Here is a 20,221-nt window from a genome sequence, read left to right as displayed (position 1 = left end):
TCCCAGGTGGTAAGGCTTTCTGCAGGCCTGGGTAGGTATCACGTATCACACACTCATCAGATATTCTTCTGCCGAACAGCAATAATATATATTTTGTGTTCCGATTTTAAGAATGAATGAGCCAGTGTAACTGCAGCGACAAGAGACATAGAAATTAAGATCAAAAAGTTGGTGGTGCATTGGCGGTGTAAGGAATGTTTAATATTACAGCACCACTGTCTATGGCCGGTGGTAGCGACTTACCATTTGGTAGTCCATTTACTCATCTACCTAACGAGATAAAATCTAAAATCGTAACCCTATTTGCTTCGTATATCCGTAGTCGGGTAATAAATATAAAACACAAAACATTATACCAGTTTAATTTGATGGTTCCGCCAATATTACGCTGTCATAATATTTACAACACACTCAGTAATAATAAAAAGAATAAACCGTCAATAAAAGTTATCTTTAGGTAAATGATAAACTATATTACAAAATAACCGATCGTTATAGTAAGTAACTGCGTATCGGGGCCCGACTTTGACCGAACAGTTTTTTTTTTGGTTTTACAATTTCCTATAGAACCCTAATGCTTTTTGGAAAAATCGGTTCAGCAGTTTTATTATCCCGAAAAACAGACCGACGAAAATTTAAAAAATAGAGCTTTTCCTTAAAATATTATGTAAAAAATCAAATGGCAAATAGCCCTCCTCATGGTAAGCGATCACCACCATTCCTTAGATTGTCAATACGGCACCAACCTCAGGAACTGATATGTTATGTCCCTTGTGCCTGTAGTTAAAGTCAAAGTCAAAAATACATCACAACCTACTTACAAATACTTATTGATAGTCAAAAATCTATCAACAGTTACACTGGCTCACTCACCCTTCAAACCAGAACACACGATACTAAGTATTGCTATTAGAATAACTGATGATTGGGTGGTACCTACCCAGACGTGCTTGAACAAAGCCCTACAAAGAGACACTTAAAAAATCTAAACTATACAAAAGAAGCTGCCCCAGAGCTGAAGGATAAGATTCCACCATGACTGCTCTAATTTAAAAGAGATATAACTTGAAAATTGCCATTAAAAAAACCAACGTGTTCGTAAATATAATAGTAATCAATTGAAATTCTTTCGCCGGAACCCCTCAGGTCAGGTTTTCTTTTCCGAACCGGTAGTTGAGTTTAACTTGCCATCAATAAGTTTAATGCTTCTATATTGAATAAAGGAATTAGATAACGGATCCATAAAAGATCAACACGTATCATAGATAAAGAAAACTGGAAAGGGCACGAAAGGAGAAGTCCTAGCTACACCCCCCCCCCCCCTTACTAAAAACTACCAATGATAACCGATACTCACCCATTATCCTCGTCCTCCAGCAGCCGGTACTTCACATTTCTTGACAGCATTTTGTTTACACTCAGACGTCACTTCAACTCTCCATATTTACACTTGTGAACACTTCACTTGGTACAATAATATGTCTCATACACTTTAAACTATATTTTAATTAAATATTATTTACATTCTATTGTTGTTGTAGTTATAAAAAAAGAAACCCTTGTTCTTCCTTATAGTTCAAACTAGCTTCGCACCTAAACTCATCAAATACGGTTGATATGCTGTTAATACTGTAAATTAGTTTTCGATATGCAGGATATTATTTGAGCGGATTAAAAGTATTACACTGGCTCACTAAGAACGGAGCATTTCAACGGATACAGATTCAGCAATTAAAATTTATGAATTTGTCAGTAATTCCGTCAAACTGATTTAGTCTTAATTTTTTAACCATTATTTATTTAAGTTAGCGTGTAACGATGGGGCCGAAATATAAGCTGTCTATGAAGGCCCCTTTAAACAACAAGAATAAAAAAAAAAACTCAATCATGTAATTTTTATCAGTGCAACTATAAAAAAAAAACAATTTCCTTTTAAAACTCAATATTCCTTTTAACCAAATTTAATTTCTTAAATCCGACAAGTCAAATTAAACCTACCAAAATATAACATATAACACGATCCTAAACTATTAAACAATACATATGTATATAATTCCAAAATCACACAACGAAACTTTAAAAGTAAAGAATTTTCAATAATTCATTACTAATAAAAAAAAAAAAAGAAAAATATTAATTTCATGGACACGTTTGAATATCGTCGCACACAACTACCATTTGTGAATTCTTATCTTATATACATAAGGCGAACCACAGACGAGTAGATAATTAAATTTTATAAACATATACATACTACACTAAAGCTAAAATGAATATTAAATATTAAACAAATAAATACTTTTATAGTTTAAAATAAATGCGAAGCCAAAAAAAAAATAAATAATTAAATGACTTCCTTGTTGTTATCCAACCCTTTTTTGAGTCATTACCAATTGATATTCTTACGGTCGAACTATTTGTTACATGTTTAACTGCATTATGTGTAAAATTCTGTACTCATAAGTGAACTGTAATATTCTTGAGAAAATAAAGTTCTTTAAACCTATATAACACTAGCGACTCGCCTCGGCTTCGCACGGGTGCAACTTATTAATAAAGAAAACTTTATGATGTAAATATAGTTTGTACTTTATATAGAACTCAGGATTAATGTATTTTTCTACCAGTGAAATACATTTCAGAATTTGATCTATTGTTCTGGATACACCAGTACATACACTAGCAATACATAGTCTAGCTGCCTCTCCCGACTTTGTAGGGATGAACTAAGAATGTGATTTTTTTTTTATGACTGAACTGATGATCCCATTTTAACGTTTGAACATTACGATTTTATTAAGCAAGTAAAACTGATCACTAAAACATTTGGTTTATTAAATAGTGAGCATGATGATATATTAATGAAGTATTACTCTAAAGCAATAAAAAAATAAAAAAATCGGATATAAAAGTTTAGTATCTTTCGTATCATACAAAGTTATTCGAATCGTGTATCGATTTCCTTAAAAAGATCATGCAAAACCTCAAAAATCACAGTTAATATCGTTCGTGCTAAATAAAAATTTATTACGAATAGACGCGATCAATTTTTTCAAAATGCTTCGTCTGTAGGCACCTTTACGATAAATAACAAATACTTCACAGATAGGGACGTGTGAAACCGTGCGCAAAGATTTATAGCACACTCATTCATAGATAAATATTGTTTACTAACCTACAATGTACAGCAAAATATTCATGCGAATTCGTCAAAGACTTAAACTTTAAAAAAAAAAATTCTGGCCGAGTTAGAGTCGCCCACTAAATACGAGCAATACGGTACATCTTCATGTGACGTCACGGGGATCGCGAGCATGGATTCACGCCTCGAGTTGGGACAGTAAAAGGTATTGAGTCCAGTCTGAAAGTACCGTGCCTTAAGGTGCCGTAGGCTAAAGGAGGACATTCACGGTAGCATGCGAAAGCGATCCTGTGGTGAACGCCGAGAGACGGAGAGGGTACCGCTGGTTTTTTAGTAGGTATTCCGTGGGCGGTAGGTATTACTGGGCACACTCGGCGCCCTGGACAACGGCGAGTCCCAGTACCTCCCCTTCTATCACGTGGGGGAAGCGCGTAACGCGTTTTTCCAGCGGGAAAAAAAAAAGGGTAAAGGACACAGGGTACCTAAAACACGCCTAACATCAACACACTCGTGGACAAATCGCGAGCGTCTAATCCAGCAGTCACTACATATTATAAAACTAAGTCCCCGCGCTGCGTCTGTTCGTCTATCTGAACGCGATAGTCATTCGAGAGGAAGGTTTAGGTATATGAATCAAGGTTTTGTATATTGCTTTTAATATAACAATGATTGTTGACGTCGCAAAGTTAATACGTCCTCCCTGGGTCACGGTATTTGTTTCTATACTAAAATTCGATAGATTTTTAACTTGACCGATTACAAAATTTGAAGCTCATGTCAAAAACATTGATAATAAATAAATATTGGACAACGTCACATACATTACTCTGATCCCAATGTAAGTAGCTAAAGCACTTGTGTTAAGGAACATCAGAAGTAACGACGGTACCACAAACACCTAGACCCAAGACAACATAGAAAACTAATGAACTTTTTCTACATCGACTCGGCCGGGAATCGAACCCGAGACCTCGGAGTGGCGTACCCATGAAAACCGTTGTACACACTTCTCGACCACGGAGGTCGTCAATTATATTAAAGAAAAAGAAGCGTGGACTTTAATTGATGGAAAAGAGTAAATACTGAGTTTCTTGCCGGTTCTTGCAATTTCTTCTCGGGAGAATCTACATTCCGAACCGGTGGTAGCTTTACTTTAAATAGTTTGTTAAATGACGATTCAAAAGTGCTTGTAAAAGCCTACTTGAATAAAGTATATTTTGATTATTTACTTCTACATTGAATAAAGATTTTTGACTTTGACCTTATACAAATAATATCACCGAAGAGTTCAAAGCGAAGCCACGTGTTCGAGCCAGTGTTTAAAAGTGAAAGTCATTCATTACGCGTACGGAATCGCCTGCTCCGGTTACGGCGACGAGCGTTCACTTTGTGCTATAAACGAAATCGCTTTAATGACAGAGTATTGATTTTAATACCCAGTTTCTTGCCGGTTCATCTAGGTAGAATCTACATTGCAAATTTGGTTGCTTTACGTTTAATATAATTCTGTTAAAATATGATCCCAATCTGCTTGTAAGGGTATATTATTAAATAATTTATTCCATTTTGAATTTTTTATTTTTTTTGCGCTGTAAGAAATATTAACCATTCCTTACATCACCATTGCGCCACCAACCTTGGGAACTAAGATGTTACGTCCCTTGTGTCTGTAGTTACACTGGCTCACTCACCCTTCAAACCGAAACACAACAATACTGAGTACTGCTGTTTGGCGGTAGAATATCTGATGAGTGGGTGGTACCTACCCAGACGGGCATGCACAGAGCTCTACCACCAAGTGATATTTAATTTAGATTGTTCATGTTAGACACTTCTATTTTTTAAGGAAAATCCTAGAATCAAAATATATCATGTTCAAGTAGGTTTCTGACACTTTAAAATCTATACTAATATTATAACTGTAAAATGTCTAACGTTATAAATATAAATAAATAAATATAAATATTGGACTACATCACATACATCACTCTGATCCCAATGTAAGTAGCTAAAGCACTTGTGTTATGGAAAATCAGAAACGACGGTACCACAAACACCCAGACCCGAGACAACATAGAAAACTAATGAACTTTTTCTACATCGACTCAGCCCAAATCGAACCCGGGACCTGGGAGTGGCGTACCCATGAAAACCGGTGTACACACTACTCGACCACGGAGGTCGTCAAATCTTTTTATATCTGCCTGACACGCATTCACGACCAATCACTGATGAAGTTTGATATGAAGGAAGCTTGAACCCTAAGGAAGGAGATAGGCTACTTTTTTAGACCTGACATGACGTAAACAATGTATTTAATGTACTTAATTGGATAAGGATTAATGCCGTTTTGCTTAAAATCGCTTCGAAATTAAACCACCATCGTGGACTTTACTGAAGACATAAGATGTACAATACAATAGAACATTATTTTGATCCATCTCGTGGGGTTCAGCCAGCGTTTGCAATGTAAGCGCAAAATATTCACGACATCACTTTATAAATGTCATCTATTCAAAAAAAAACCGCATCAAAAAGATCTAAGCATACATACGGACAGACAAACAGGGGGAAGCGACTTAGTTTTATACTATATAGTAATTGCCTTTATCCAGGAAGAACGGAATCATTTGTGTATAGTGGATATAAACATAAGCCGAGAGCCGAGATGGCCCAGTGGTTAGAACGCGTGCATCTTAACCGATGATTTCGGGTTCAAACCCAGGCAGGCACCACTGAATTTACATGTGCTTAATTTGTGTTTATAATTCATCTCGTGCTCGGCGGTGAAGGAAAACATCGTGAGGAAACCTGCATGTGTCTAATTTCAACGAATTTCTGCCACATGTTTATTCCACCAACCCGCATTGGAGCAGTGTGGTGGAATATGCTCCATACCTTCTCCTCAACGGGAGAGGAGGCCTTAGCCCAGCAGTGGGAAATTTACAGGCTGATTATGTTATTATGTTATGTATGGATATATACAAGTATCGAAACGGGTAAAATATTCAAAATTACACCATTTGAGCCACGTGTTCCCGTTTGAAGGATGAGTGAGCCAGTCTAACCAAACGTACGAGACAGCTACCAAAGTTGGTACCGCATTGACGATATAACGGATAGTCAATATTACCCACGGTGACACGGTGACCACCTACCACGTGACGCGGCAGTCAAAAAGTTTACAATCCTTCGTTTATAATAAATTTCTAATATTTAGTAAATATCGAACAAACAATTCGAGAAACAATTGAATTATATTTAATTAGAATAACAATGTTATTATTAACAAGTACGGTCTCTGTTTGTTTATATTTATATATTAGTATCAAAACAAACACTATCTATTTGATAGTTCGAACGTGTACAATATAATCAACAAAAATACATCTATTAACACGCGTCCGAGTGCATTGGTACGAGTGAGTGACGCTCGATTACTGTGTATTAGTGTGCGTGTGACGTCGAAGAGTAACGTCAGCAAAACAGTACAAATTAGATGTTATTTCATTATTCATTTATTAATTCAGCTTGAAGGGTTGCTATCGATCTGGAGCGATAATTCAATTAATCTTTGAATACAGAAAATATCTTTTTCTGTGATGGTAAGTGGTCACCATCGCCCGTTGAACTTTAAAAATGTTTCTATGCCTATGGCAAGAATACCTCTAACTTATAATTTATAAGCAAAAAAAAACAAAAACAATCCACAATCTACTTACAAAATATATATTATACTTATATATGATATACTGATTTGATGTTACAAGTTTATCTTAAGTACATACTTATCTTTTGTTTATACAATGTTTATAAATAAACTTTAAAAAAAAATTACATTGTATAAATAATATTTTTGCAAACATATTGAACCGTAAGTATTCATTCGTTGAAAATAATTCATAGAATAACAACATATTTATTACGATTTCTACATGTCAAGGAGGTGCTTTCGGCTTCTCGAAAGGGAACACTGCCCGTGTTGTGAGGAAGCCGAAACGGAAACAATTGATTTGTAAACGGTCGCTAATAGAACTATTTCAACGGACAAACATACACATATCCATATCATATTCAACCACAAGAGGTCAGAAGTCGAATAAACAATATTTGACATCGAATTAATGCGTTATCATTGGTCGAGTTTGAATAATTTCTATGATTACGTATTTACGAAAAAATTGCATTTCGAACGTCGACGACACCGTTAAACGAACTTTGAGAGTAAAATTATAGGGTATATAAGTCGTTATGTGGAACACTGTTGTATAGATACATAAATAAATATATATTACTCGAGAACTGTTAGTGGTGCACAATATAGCTGAGCTGTTAGACAATCGCGTCGATTAAGTAAATCTAAGGTTCGATCGTCTTTAATCTTTCTTCAAAATCAATATACACGTAACGTAAAACAACTGGCCAAGAGCGATTCGGAATCGTGCACGAAGGATTCCGTATATCTATAAAAACTGAAATATCTGTTGTACGGGAAACCCTTAAATACATATTTTATTCCGGTATATTTTGTTATAGCTGTAATAGAAAAAAAACATCTGTGAAAATTTCAACTGTCGAACTATAACGGTCACTATCACGGTCACTTAGTAATAGGGTCCCGTTTTACTCTTTGGGCAGGCACCCTGATAATAACGGGAGACGTTTTTTTTTTTTTTAGTGCCAGACTAACCAACTAAACCAATATAGACGTACGTATATATCAGAAGGCGAAACGCGTCACGGAAAAGGTTTTAATGTATTTCATTATAAAGTAAGTAGCTGTTATTGTCAGTATCAAAGGTGAATCTTATATTCTAGACTGTAACCTGTAACTACGATACAAAAGTACCTAAATGTCGCGAACCTTTAAGGTCTACCTTGATTTTGATTGATATCAGTTAAGCTATTCTGGTTAGGAGTTCGATACTCACCGCAGAACACGACTTTGAAGTGTCAGAATTTCACATGCGACAGTGAATTTAATAATTATAAAATGTACTAGTTTTAGGCCTCGTTCGCGTTTTAGGGGGTTGGTTGTCACGTGTTAGACAAAAAAAGTAGCCATGTCCTTCCTTGGAGTTCAAGTTTGGTTCATAGCAAATTTCATCAAATTCGGTTCATTGGTTTGGCTGTGAAAGAGCGACATACAGACAGAGTTACTGTCACATTTAAATATAAGTATAGATAGGCTACACGTATCAAAATGAGGTATCAACGTAAGTGGGTTGTCAACATTTCACGAGTGAGATACGAAGTGAACTCTAACAGAAGCTAATGGATATCGAAGGCGGGATAGTGGCATAGAACAGACTTATTAGTAATTCCCCGTTCAAAGAATTTAATTATTAATTAATTTTAAATAAAGAATATCATTTTCAGCTAACATTTGCACAGCTGTGAAGTAGGTTTTTAATGCATGCATTACGTCAATAGTCAAAAATTCTTTTAAGGATAAATATTCGAGAAGTATTTACATCATAATCAATCCTGTGCGTATGTTTGTATATAAATGTTAACAGCAAAAACACATCAGTTAAAAACTTCCTTGTTTTTGACATATGTGTGTAGAAGATTAAGTATGCAGAATGTAAAACTTACAAACTTTTTTTTTTATTAAAATTAACAGTATATTCTAATTAATATTATAAATTCGAAAATGAGTAGGTTTATTTGTTACGTTTTAACTATTCAACCGATCTTGATAAAATTCTGCCTTTTTATCGAATAGGTGGCAAACAAGCGACAGGCTCATCTGATGGAATACAAATTCGGGCACCTAGTATTACAAAATGCGATTGTTTTGTTGCACGTATGTTTGTTACTCTGTCACGCAAAATCGACTAAACCAGAATAAAAATCTGAACAAAATTTGGCACAGACATAGAAATTGGTTACTTTTTATTCGGGAATAACCTAATAATTGCACACATTCCCCCCCCCCCCCACTTTCTAACATGCGCGGGAGCCGCAGCCGGAAGCTAGTATGTTAAATATCAGCGAAGATATTAGCATAGTCCCAGGGCTTTTCTTAATTAGACTGGTATTCGACAATATTTTGTTGTCATTTTAAGCGCACATGAAGGCAAAATATTTGCCCCCACTTTTACCATCAAATAGCAGGGGAGGCGTCGTAGGGTTTAAGTACAAAAAGCAGTCTATTCCCTGTCCAATTCGGAAAGAAACACCTTAGCGACTTGAAAGGAATCGTTGAACGCAGCGGATTTTTTTTAAATATGTATTTTCTTTCAAAAATTGTTTTTACTATGCAACTATTAATATTACAAATGACCTTGAGGCAAACGTATGAAACATATGTACCAAGTCCTCAGATTCCAAGGTGTGGTATCACCTAAGAAGGCATTTGTTTAATATCCTTTAACACGCAGAGTTGCGTGACCGTTTTTTTGTGAATAGATTGCAATTGAATACGTATAAATTTTTGATTGGATTCCTGTAAAATATCATTGTTCAATCAAGTTAAGAGATAAGGAGATTTCGATTTCCAGCCTAGGCATGATTATTCATGTTCCTAATTTAATAGGGATTCCCCACAAATCATCCTGAAGTAACCAGGGGCCACCATTGTTCCTACTAACATAACAGCTATTATATTATCGATTCTATTCCGACCTAACTTCCACTACTTCTGCAACAAAAATCAACCTCATAATGAACGTAACTGAGCGCCAACTTAACTAAATCGATTATGATACGATCCCGACCGAACTGCAACTGAAAAACTTGAACGGTAAATATCACGTTTCGATACGATTGCGATAAACTTTCAATTTGTTAATAGAATCGACGTCTGTATGTATCAAACGAAAACGAGCCCAATTTTATACAACCTAGAGTCGTATATAATGTGATTAACTCCCAACCCTCTCTTGTAAAGGGTGGCTTATCCCAATAGTAAAACATGTACAGGCTGTTGACATTTAATTTATATATATTTTTAACGTATATAAAATTATTGGCATCAGTCTGTAACCAGGTTGAGAGAAACACTAAAATATGAACTAAATTTTAATTTGTTTAATATTGGTGCTTTTAATTATATTCTCTGTAATCCTACGAATATTTCAGCAATTAAAATTAATGATTTTTTTACTTTTTGAACCAATTTTGATTAAATTTAGCGTGTAACGATGGGGCCGACATACAGACTGCTTATAAAGGCCCCTTAAAAATACTAGAATAAAAAAAAAACGTACATAATATAAATCCACCTAAAACTTCCTATAGAAATAATATAAAAAAAAAAAAAAACAATTTTATTGAGGTCTAAGTTTATAGTACACATTAATAAAATCCTGTACTTAACTATAAAATCCTTACTGACTTTATACAGTCGACTAACCGGGATAACAAGTTAAGTACTTGTGTTTGTAATATCTAGAACATTCTTTGGAAATTTTCTTTTAAGTACTATTGTATACGTTAGTACTTTAGTGACAGCTTGGATGAGTGAGCCAGTGTAAGCATAGAATCTAGTTATACAATTTTAACTACTGATTATGTGATCTCTTTTTTCTTGGAGCGTTCTTCTTTCTCACAAACACACACACACAAACTCTATACAAAATCCTAAGCTAAAATATACTAAATTAGTCAGAATGTAATACTCAGGTATTTCCATACTAAAATAATGGTACCCGAACCATGGAGGCGGTGGCTCGAGGGAACGTGGTCCTGGCGGTATCACTGGACGTGACGAACGCTTTCAATAGTCTTCCTTTCGAGACAATAGGGGCTGCATTTCGATATCACGAGGTGCCTTCCTATCTCAGAAGGCTGTTGGGGGCATACCTCCAGGATCGGGTTGTTCTTTGGGAGGGGGGCGATGGGCGACTTGTCCGGCGTCGAGTGGGCTGCGGGGTTCCGCGGGGGCGGTTCTCGGTACCATATTGTGGAACGTTGGCTTTGACTGGCTCCTGCCCGGGATGGGGGTGCTGTGCTACGCGGACGACACCCTCATCGCGGCGACGGAGCGGACCTTTCAGGAGGCGGCTCGCCTAGCTGAGGTCGGAGTGTCGCTCACAGTGGATCGAATCGGGATGCTGGGCTTGAGGGTCTCTGTAACTAAAACAAAGACTAAACAGAGGAGAACTACAGGCGGAAGCGCTTGCGGAAGTGTAACGGTTCCGGGTGGAAGCAAGGTCAAGCGGCGATTGTCCAGGACTGGTGGAGGTAAAGCGAGTTAGGGCTCTAGCCCAGCGAGCCTTGATTAAAAGGTGGGAGGAGGACGTGGGGTCCCCCTCGGCAGGCCTGGCGACAGTGGAGGCTATCCGTCCCCACTTGAGTCGCTGGGTGGAACGAAGACACGGCACACTCTCATTAAGGCTGACGCAGGTGCTTACCGGGCACGGCTGCCGAGCGTGATAAACGCTATGATCAACAGCGAGATATGCTGGAAGGAAATGGTCTTGTTCTGTGAAAACGTGATGACACAGAAGGAAGCTGCGGAGGGGGAGCGTGAGAACAGTGCTGCCGACCCGCTTCGCCGAAGAAGACTGGGGAGAAGGCGTCTTCGTTATGGACACCTTCTCCTCCCGCCATAAGTCTCGCCGGGGATAGGATGTCGCTGTACCCCGAGAACCCCCTAGGAATTGGAGGCCCACAGAGTTGGGCCTACCGTCAGGACGTCGTGGTAGTATGCGCAAGCGATCCCGTTACGTCTCCCAAAAAGACGGAGTGGGTACCGCTGGTTTTTTAATGGGTATTCCGGCGCCTTCAGCGCCGGCGAGCCCCACAGACCCCCCCACAACATGTGGGGGATACTCGTTATACGTTTTTCCAGAGCAAAAAAAAAAATTCTAAAATAATGGAAAAAAAAGAATCTTTGCCATAGATTGAATTTTCAAGACACTAGTTATAAATTTTGAAAATTGAATTGTATTATCAATTAAAAGTTAAAGAAACTTTATATTTCTAATTAATTAAAAAAATATACGTAATATTTTTTTATACAATGGTGCTAGGTTTAATCCCGTTTACACTTTAATAAAAAAAAACTTTAACCATGAAATAAACTATAAACGACACACAGAATACATATTTATCGCAAAGGCACAATTTTTAAATTAAAACATAAATTACAAATATTTTTCCCGCGTAAAACAACTCGTAACTTTTTAATTTCACACGATATTAAGCGAACACTTTCAATAGAAAGCCAAGTCGATGTCCGCTGTGGCGTAATCGCGAATTAAAACTGACTGACTTTGCTGAGTACCGACCGCTTGTGATGTTAAGTGATGTACGCTATTTATCGATATATTTCTATAAATAATTTCAAATATTTCAAACAGAAAAAAAATTCATATGGCGTGGTACTTTTGAATTAAAGTATTATTTTTTTAAAAGATTGTGTTAAATTATAAGTATTCATAGTAGTCAATGTATTATAATGCTGTGAAAGGACTTCAGTCATTAAATAAAAAACAAACTAAACTATAATAAACTGAGCAACCGCTTTGAGGATGAACATTTCGACATTTAGTAGCTTTACAACGTCAGATATGAATCATTATCAATTAAGCTATCTTCAAGTGCGTAGTTAGTAATTAGAGCTACAGTTAAACGTAGTAGATACATTAAATATTAAGTATACAAAAAACACTTGCACGAAATGATTTTTAAATTTGTGGTTGTGGGGTTTTGGACGCGCCTGATTGGGTAGGTAACAAACACTTATCCAATATTCGACCGACAAACAACAATACTCAGTATCGAATACCGGACATGAATTTAATCTTAGCTACCGAGGTTGATGATGCATTGACGTTGTTAATATATCTTATGACGCTAATGTGTATGAGCAATGGCGACCACTTGCCTAGCCTTTACTCGTCCACTTGCCCATATTATAAAAAATATATATGTTAGCTATCGCTGTTGAGACTTACGGCAAAAAACCATGTGGAGTTACCTATTTGTATGCGAGTATGACTTTTTTTTATTCTGTAACTAATTGATAGAATGTATTATATTTATAGACAGGTATCCTTTCATAGTTAATAAATGTCTCTATAAATGACCTATTGATGACCCAGGGTGTCCGCTCTCCAACGATCGAAGGAGTATAACTTGTTTCACACTGTTACGTTAAAACACATCTGCGAGAATTTCATTCGACGTGTTAAGTTTTCCTCACGATGTTTTCTTTCACAAGGAGCACGAAAAAAGTCATAAACATACATTAGATCGCGTTGTGCCGAAATGTCCCATTCCACAAAAACACTAATAAATGTTGTATCGATTTAAAACGTTTTCAGAAATAAATAAATATTCTGAAATTACTTTGAAATAATAAGAATAACGTTATAGTGTTATATATGTACTAGACACCCGCCCTGGTTTTGCACAGGTGCATATTATTAATAAAGAAAATGATAATATATACACATAGTTCATACCCTATAATACTCTGATACAATGTAGCTTTCTACCAGTCAAAAAAAATTAAGATTTGATCATTAGTACAGAAGATTACACCCTAAAACAACTATATACAACACAAAAACAAACAAACTTTACCCCTTCATAATATTAATATAGAAAACTCAGCAGTTATTCTCTTCCAGCCATTTACATATTAAATCTTTTTATCGTGCAAAAAATCTACTTACATTTACCCACCATCACAAACATCGATAAAAAAAAACATCGAGGCTTTAACATCACTACGTGTATTACGCAGCAATGAAACCACTTGAGATATCTACACGGCCTTATAAAGCAAGACAATTGATTATCGACTTATTGATAATAATAATAAGGTCCAAATTAAAATATTACTATCGTTTCGTATCGTTTGATACATTAAAACTATATTTATGTAGGAGTCTTAGTATTATTGATATATGTTTTTATGGAACCGAGGTGGCCCAGTGGTTACAACACGTCAATCTTAATGATTACGGGTTCAGATACAGGTAAACACGACTGCATTGTCATGTAATTAACTTGTTTATAATTCGGTAAACTTCATGAGAATTTTCTCATGTATTTATGATAATCTCTACGTCTTTGATGATAATCTCTATCTTAAGCACCACACTTTCGATGTAAAAGAAGAGAATACCTTAGTCCAGGGCGTTTAATGTATTTTACTTTTACGTTCTTTGTTAAAGCATTGTATAACAAAATGATTTCTAAACAATACTTAGTATTTTTTTTTTGTTCCGGTCAGAAGGATAAGTGAGCCAGTGTAACTACAGGCATTAGAGACAAAACATACTTAATTCCCAATGTTTATCGGCGTACGTTAATTTACATTAACAGCCTGTAAATTTGCCACTGCTGGGCTAAGGCCTCCTCTCCCTTCGAGGACAAGGTTGGGAGCATATTCCAAGCTGCTCCAATGCAGGTTAGTGGAAGACACATATGGCAGAATTTCGTTGAAATTAGACACATGCAGGTTTCCTCCGATGTTTTCCTTCACCGCCGAGCACGAGATGAATTATAAACACAAATTAAGCACATGAAAATTCAGTGGTTCTTGCCTGAGTTTGAACCCGAAATCATCGGTTAAGATGCACGCGTTCTAACCACTGGGCCATCTCGGCTCAAGGAATGGTTGATATTTCTTATAAGGCAGTGGTGACTTTTTAGGTAGCCCAGTCGCCAGTTAGACTATTATAAAATGCTAGTGGGTAGTTGCTTCGCGTTTATTCAACAGATTTTTTATTGATTTCGAAACCTATGACGGGTTTTGTTTTGATTTAATTTCATTGTAAACTGCAAGTCGGTCATCTATGTACATATAGGGCCCAAACTCCTGGTCTTAAACCATTTTCACACAAAACATAAAACATTTTTTTATTGAAATACAATACAAAGAATAACGTCTGTCGTATTTAATTTGTTTTTTTTTTTTAGTACAACCATAAAAAGGCTGCTCTAAACAGCCAGAACTTTTATCCGCTCTCTAAAATTAATTATTTCTTACATAGTAACATTTTATTAAATTTCAATCAAGAATACTTTTTAATTTCCTGCACATCTACGTCTTCAAAGTGAGACCGTAACCGATTTTTTACGTGCAGCTATCGTCCCATAATCACTGGGACAAAAATCGGTTCACGCTATTGATATATAAGACAAGGTACTTTATGACGAATAATTTCATCACAGATTATTTGCATTTCCTTTAAGACACGCGTTACAAAACGAATTGCAATGGAGACGTCTTTCTCAAAGTTTACTTCTAATCCTCAATATCTACATCCATTGCTCTTTTGGGGGCCGTGATTACTTGACGTTTAAGCTAAGTTTCTAAATTTCAGTATGTATGTATACACTATTTCGACCATAAGAGGAAAATGTCAAATAAACAACATTTGAAAGTAAATTGACGCGATATCGATGGTCGAGAGCTCGATTAATCTGTGATATTCACTACAGCTGTGCGAAAAAAATGGCGTTTGAGACGTCGACGAAACTGTTATCGGAATTTTGGAAGTAAAATTTAAATGGAAAAAAGTGGTTTAGAGTAATTAGTTTTGTATTATAAATAAAGATATATTAATCATAAACTCATGAAATACGCAAATCGCATGAAATACGTAAATCTAAGGTTTGTTTATCTTTTCTCCTACTTCCATTGGAATAGGCTATATACGAATCATCTCCAAACTGTTTGTGTTAACGAATGAATATTTCTAATTGGTTACAATCACGAGCATTCCCTAAGAAGACGGGCGAAGGACGAGACAAAAATAAATAATAAGGATATTAATTCTTAAAAATACAATCCATGTAAAAAAAATGGTTGCAAAACTTATTTTTCGAAAACAAAATTGTATGGAAAAATATTTTCTGAATCGCGCTATCGTATTGTTCGCAATTTATAAAGGGCTTCGACATTGCTATTATAGAGGTCCCACGTCCGGTTACGCTGTAAAGGCCAGTAGGGCAAACAACAAAACGACAAACAGACATAAAGAAATATATATTATAGAGAATTGGGTTCTCCGACTACGTCCTAAGTCGAGGACGTAGTCGTACCCAGGTTGGACGCCACTCGGAGCCCAAGAGGGCTCTAATTTCAAGGCAAAAGTCGAAGCGCTTTCAAACCTATCTTAGCCCGAGTCGAAAGTGTTCCTCTCATATGTGATATTAGATTCTCCTCGTCGACCCTCAAGATGGACGTCATTTTGAGCCCGTGATGGCTCAAAATTCAAACCAAAGTCTTAATCACCCGGTGACGCTGTAAAGGCCATTAGGGCCTCGGTTCAACAGCATTTACACAATAAGAATAAATAAATATATAGTACAGTGTTTTTCAACGTATTGTTTTAATTTCAATGGCTACGTCGCGGTAAAAAGTGACAACTGTCCACCGGATGTGGCTTTTGGATCGTGAGTAGACGGTTATGTTATATTTCTTTATCTACTTGATATGACCTACAATTAATTTACGTTTACATAACGACGATTCGCTTGTTAATATTTACGTTAATTTAAAGTAAATACGTTGATACACATACTTATTAATCAGTCCTCAGCCCAAATGTTGCCAGGAAGAAAACGCCGCTCTAGCGGTTAGGCCGATTATTATTGAATGTCATACGACTTTTGTAATTTTCAATTCCATATATATATATATACGCGCGGGAACGTATTTAACACGTGAACCAATCTTATATATTAATAGCGTGAGCCGATTTTTGTCCCAGTGATTATGGGATAGTTGCACATAAAAAAAAATTTATGGTCCCATTGAAGAGCTCCAGAAAAGAGCTCCAGCCGTAGATGTGCAGAAAATTAAAGAGGATTCTTGATTGCAATTTACTAAATTATTACGATTGAACATAGAATTAATTTTAGAGAGCGGAAAAAAGTTACTGGCCGGTTAGAGAGCGGTACTACGTCTGTATAAGAAAAAAAAATGAAAAACGTAAACCAAATTAAATTGTTCCAATTCTAACTGAACTAATGTATACAATTTGATATTAGAAATTTCATTGAAAAGAGGTTTCATCACTTGGCGCCATATGTAGACGAGTGACTTACAGTTTACAATGAAATGAAATCAAAACAAAACCTGTCATAGGTTTCGAGATTCCTAAAAAATATTTTGAATAAACGTGAAGATTCTCGTGAGACCCACTTGTTTCTCTAATTGTTCATTAGTTTTGTCTTGTCTTGTGTTATGTTTGTTAGTTTTAAAAGATTATTATGACAGAAAAAAATAAGAAAGTTGAAAATTAAAAAATAACTAAAATTAAATTTACTTATGGAATCTCGTGGCATTTGACATAACTGTCAATTCTTTGACAGTTGACAATTGACAGAACTGCAAGTATCGTTGAAAACTATTGCATCGCTCGGTATTATATTGATAAAGTAATTAATTTATCGTTAATTATTACACTTGCGATAAATAAATCGCAAGGGCATTTACTAAGTGTTTGTGGCATAAATCTTGGAAAATAAATGTTTTCAAATGGCCTGTTGTATATCGTCTTCCCTTGTCGAATCGAAACGATTCATATAGGCGCCAGAAAAAAAAACAAACTAAGAATATCGATTACCATAAAACATTAAAATAAATAAAAATATCTAAATCGAAGTACTTACTGAGGTTTTTCCTTGTCCAGAATTTCTGCCGTTTCGCCTGTAATTAAAAAATGTATATTAACGTACAAAAATTAATAAAATACATCAGTTTTGATTTCCGCCATGACGGCAATATCGACGCGGGTTTAGTAATAACTCAATAGGTGTATTTAATAAATATATGTAACTGATTGTCGGAAAACAGTGACTACTGAGTTTTTTTGACAGTAATTTTCGGTATTATCTAAATTCCGAACTGTTAGCTTTAAATTCAATTTAGTCATGTAAAATTACGACCTGTCAAAATGTACTTTGTACAAGTAGACTCTTACTTACATTTTGATTTGTATATTGAATCTGTATATTATAGATAATATATATATATATAGATTATATTTATATGTAATAATATGTGCACGTGTGTGCTCCTACTCACACACTGACATACTCTAGTCCAATGAGACGTTGCGGAACAAAAGACATTGAGTACACGACATTTCCGTAATTTAGAGTAAAGTTACCACGACAAACTTCCTCACAGCTGATACTGAGAATACCTTAACTGTCTTTTACTTTTAATCGGCGCGAAATAGTTATCTGGCACACTTTTCCTACTCTTTTTGGGTTCCGTACCCAAAGGGTAAAATGGGCCCTGTTATTAAGACTGCTGTCCGTCCGTCCGTCAACCTGTCTGTATCTCATGAACCATGATAGCTAAACGGAATAAAATAAATATATAAGTGGAACTCCCATACAACAGACATGATTTTTTTGCTGTTTCATAGACAATGGTACGGAACCCTTCGTGCGCGAATCCGACTCGCACTTTGCCGATTTTTTCTTTTTAATTCATTGGTAGCACTAAAGTAACCAGACAAAAAACACAGAACTGTCTGTACCATCGAAGACAATACCTAAGCTTCGAAGCTGCTCTATTTGACGCTACATGTGATGGCGTTTTGACGCTATATCTGTGGACAATCTCAAGAGAAACTACCCAACACACGACATATTATAGTGCACGAACTTTACTGCTCTGTCTAGCTCTGTCTCTCTCTCACAATCCCATAGGACGGCAAATCCCACAAGATGACGAGTTCAGGTGTAGGACCTTTACGTGTTTTCCAAGACGAGATTGTGTACACTACACACTTCCAACTTCGAGACTACGGGCTATTACTGAGAATTTATCAAATTTACAAATAAACTCACAACTAGAGTTTTTTTATGGTACGAGATAAATGAAAAAAAAAACAATTGATTTAAATATTCTTAAAATTTAGTCTCAACTTTCTAAATCATGAGACGTTTTAGCCATTATATAACTAGAAAACTTTTTACGCTTCTTTGAACTTGTACGATTATTTGTCAATAGTATGATTCGAGCGTCGAAGAGACGGCTTTAGATTCGTTATCGTGAGCTCTGATAAAAAAATACGGCGTCCAAACAAACGCAGCTCTTATCTGTCAGGTATAGATAGCCCGTAGTTACACGGAGAGGTCGGAAAGACCATGGAATGAAGAGGAAAGAGTGGGCGTACTGATATGGTCACATTTAAATTTCGAACTAATTAAACTATTAATACTATTTATCCAACGGACTATCCAAAAAAAATTCTACGAAAGAAAACTGAGGGCAGAAATGGCGACTACCGAGGAGATTCTGGACTACAACCTAAAAATGGCGATTTATTGCAGAGACGATCCGATAATAAACAGACCGGCCATGAAATCACGTATTCGAAGAAAACAATTAACACTCCCTTTATATTTAAATTGTGATGCTGCCTAGATGTAGGTAGCCACACAAAAACAAAACACAAATTAAAGATAGATACAAAAAAGCACATTTCTAAGATAAAACATAATTTAAAAAATAGAAAAAGAAAGTTTGAACAACGCGCCCTGACGAAAATCTAGACCTAGCTAAGATGTCAGCTCAAATGATTAGTAAAATGGAAGCCGTTGAAGAAACTGACTGACTATTAAAATGAGGTTGAGAATTAATTGAACGGTGTTCGTCCACCGTACTCTCGACTGTGGCTGAGTCAGACTTCGTCGAAAATGTCGAAAAAAATATTAAAAACAGCTATTTGCATCATTTTTAGCGTTTGATAACACCTTTAAGATCTTAAACGATAATCTTGGTACAAGAAAAGTCAGTACAAGAGTGACCAAACTGATAAAAGCACATCAAAACCGACAGCAAATTGACATATCCTAACATTTCTTGGAGTCGTACAGTGCGGATTCTACCTCGATTATAAAATGTAACTGCGGATGTATGACAAGTTCATTATTTTGAACCTGAGTGAAAACGGACTCCTCGCGATGGCACAGAAACCACGCTAAGAAGTTCAAGGTGTCATCAGCCGAAAACATGATGGCTATACATTATTATGGCTCAATGCGCCGTGGTTTATACCCCCATAAACATCAAAAAACCATTATTTTATTAACTTTTAGCAAATGCTAACAAATTGATAGTTTGTCGCAATCGAATCGAAACGTAAT

The 20,221-nt window shown here is 36.0% G+C and overlaps 1 protein-coding gene across 3 annotated transcripts in view; it reads right to left on the bottom strand.

Moving 5' to 3' along the window:
- The window catches only part of LOC113391585 (copper-transporting ATPase 1), a 111,020-nt gene that overhangs the window by 88,369 nt on the left and 2,430 nt on the right, over positions 1–20,221 (bottom strand). For 2 of the 3 annotated variants that reach the window (XM_026627593.2, XM_064219956.1), the window contains exon 1: positions 1,358–1,512. In XM_026627593.2, coding sequence (XP_026483378.2) covers positions 1,358–1,407 — 50 coding nt within the window. In that variant the 5' untranslated portion in view covers positions 1,408–1,512. Of the gene's footprint in view, positions 1–1,357; positions 1,513–17,728; positions 17,766–20,221 lie in introns of those variants that run through there. The other variant, XM_064219957.1, reaches the window with a different exon arrangement.

This window comes from Vanessa tameamea, chromosome 30 (assembly GCF_037043105.1).
Source record: "Vanessa tameamea isolate UH-Manoa-2023 chromosome 30, ilVanTame1 primary haplotype, whole genome shotgun sequence".
NCBI lineage: Eukaryota > Metazoa > Arthropoda > Insecta > Lepidoptera > Nymphalidae > Vanessa > Vanessa tameamea.
Note: the sequence above shows the minus strand (reverse complement) of the source record. Positions and strands in the feature narration are given on the sequence as shown.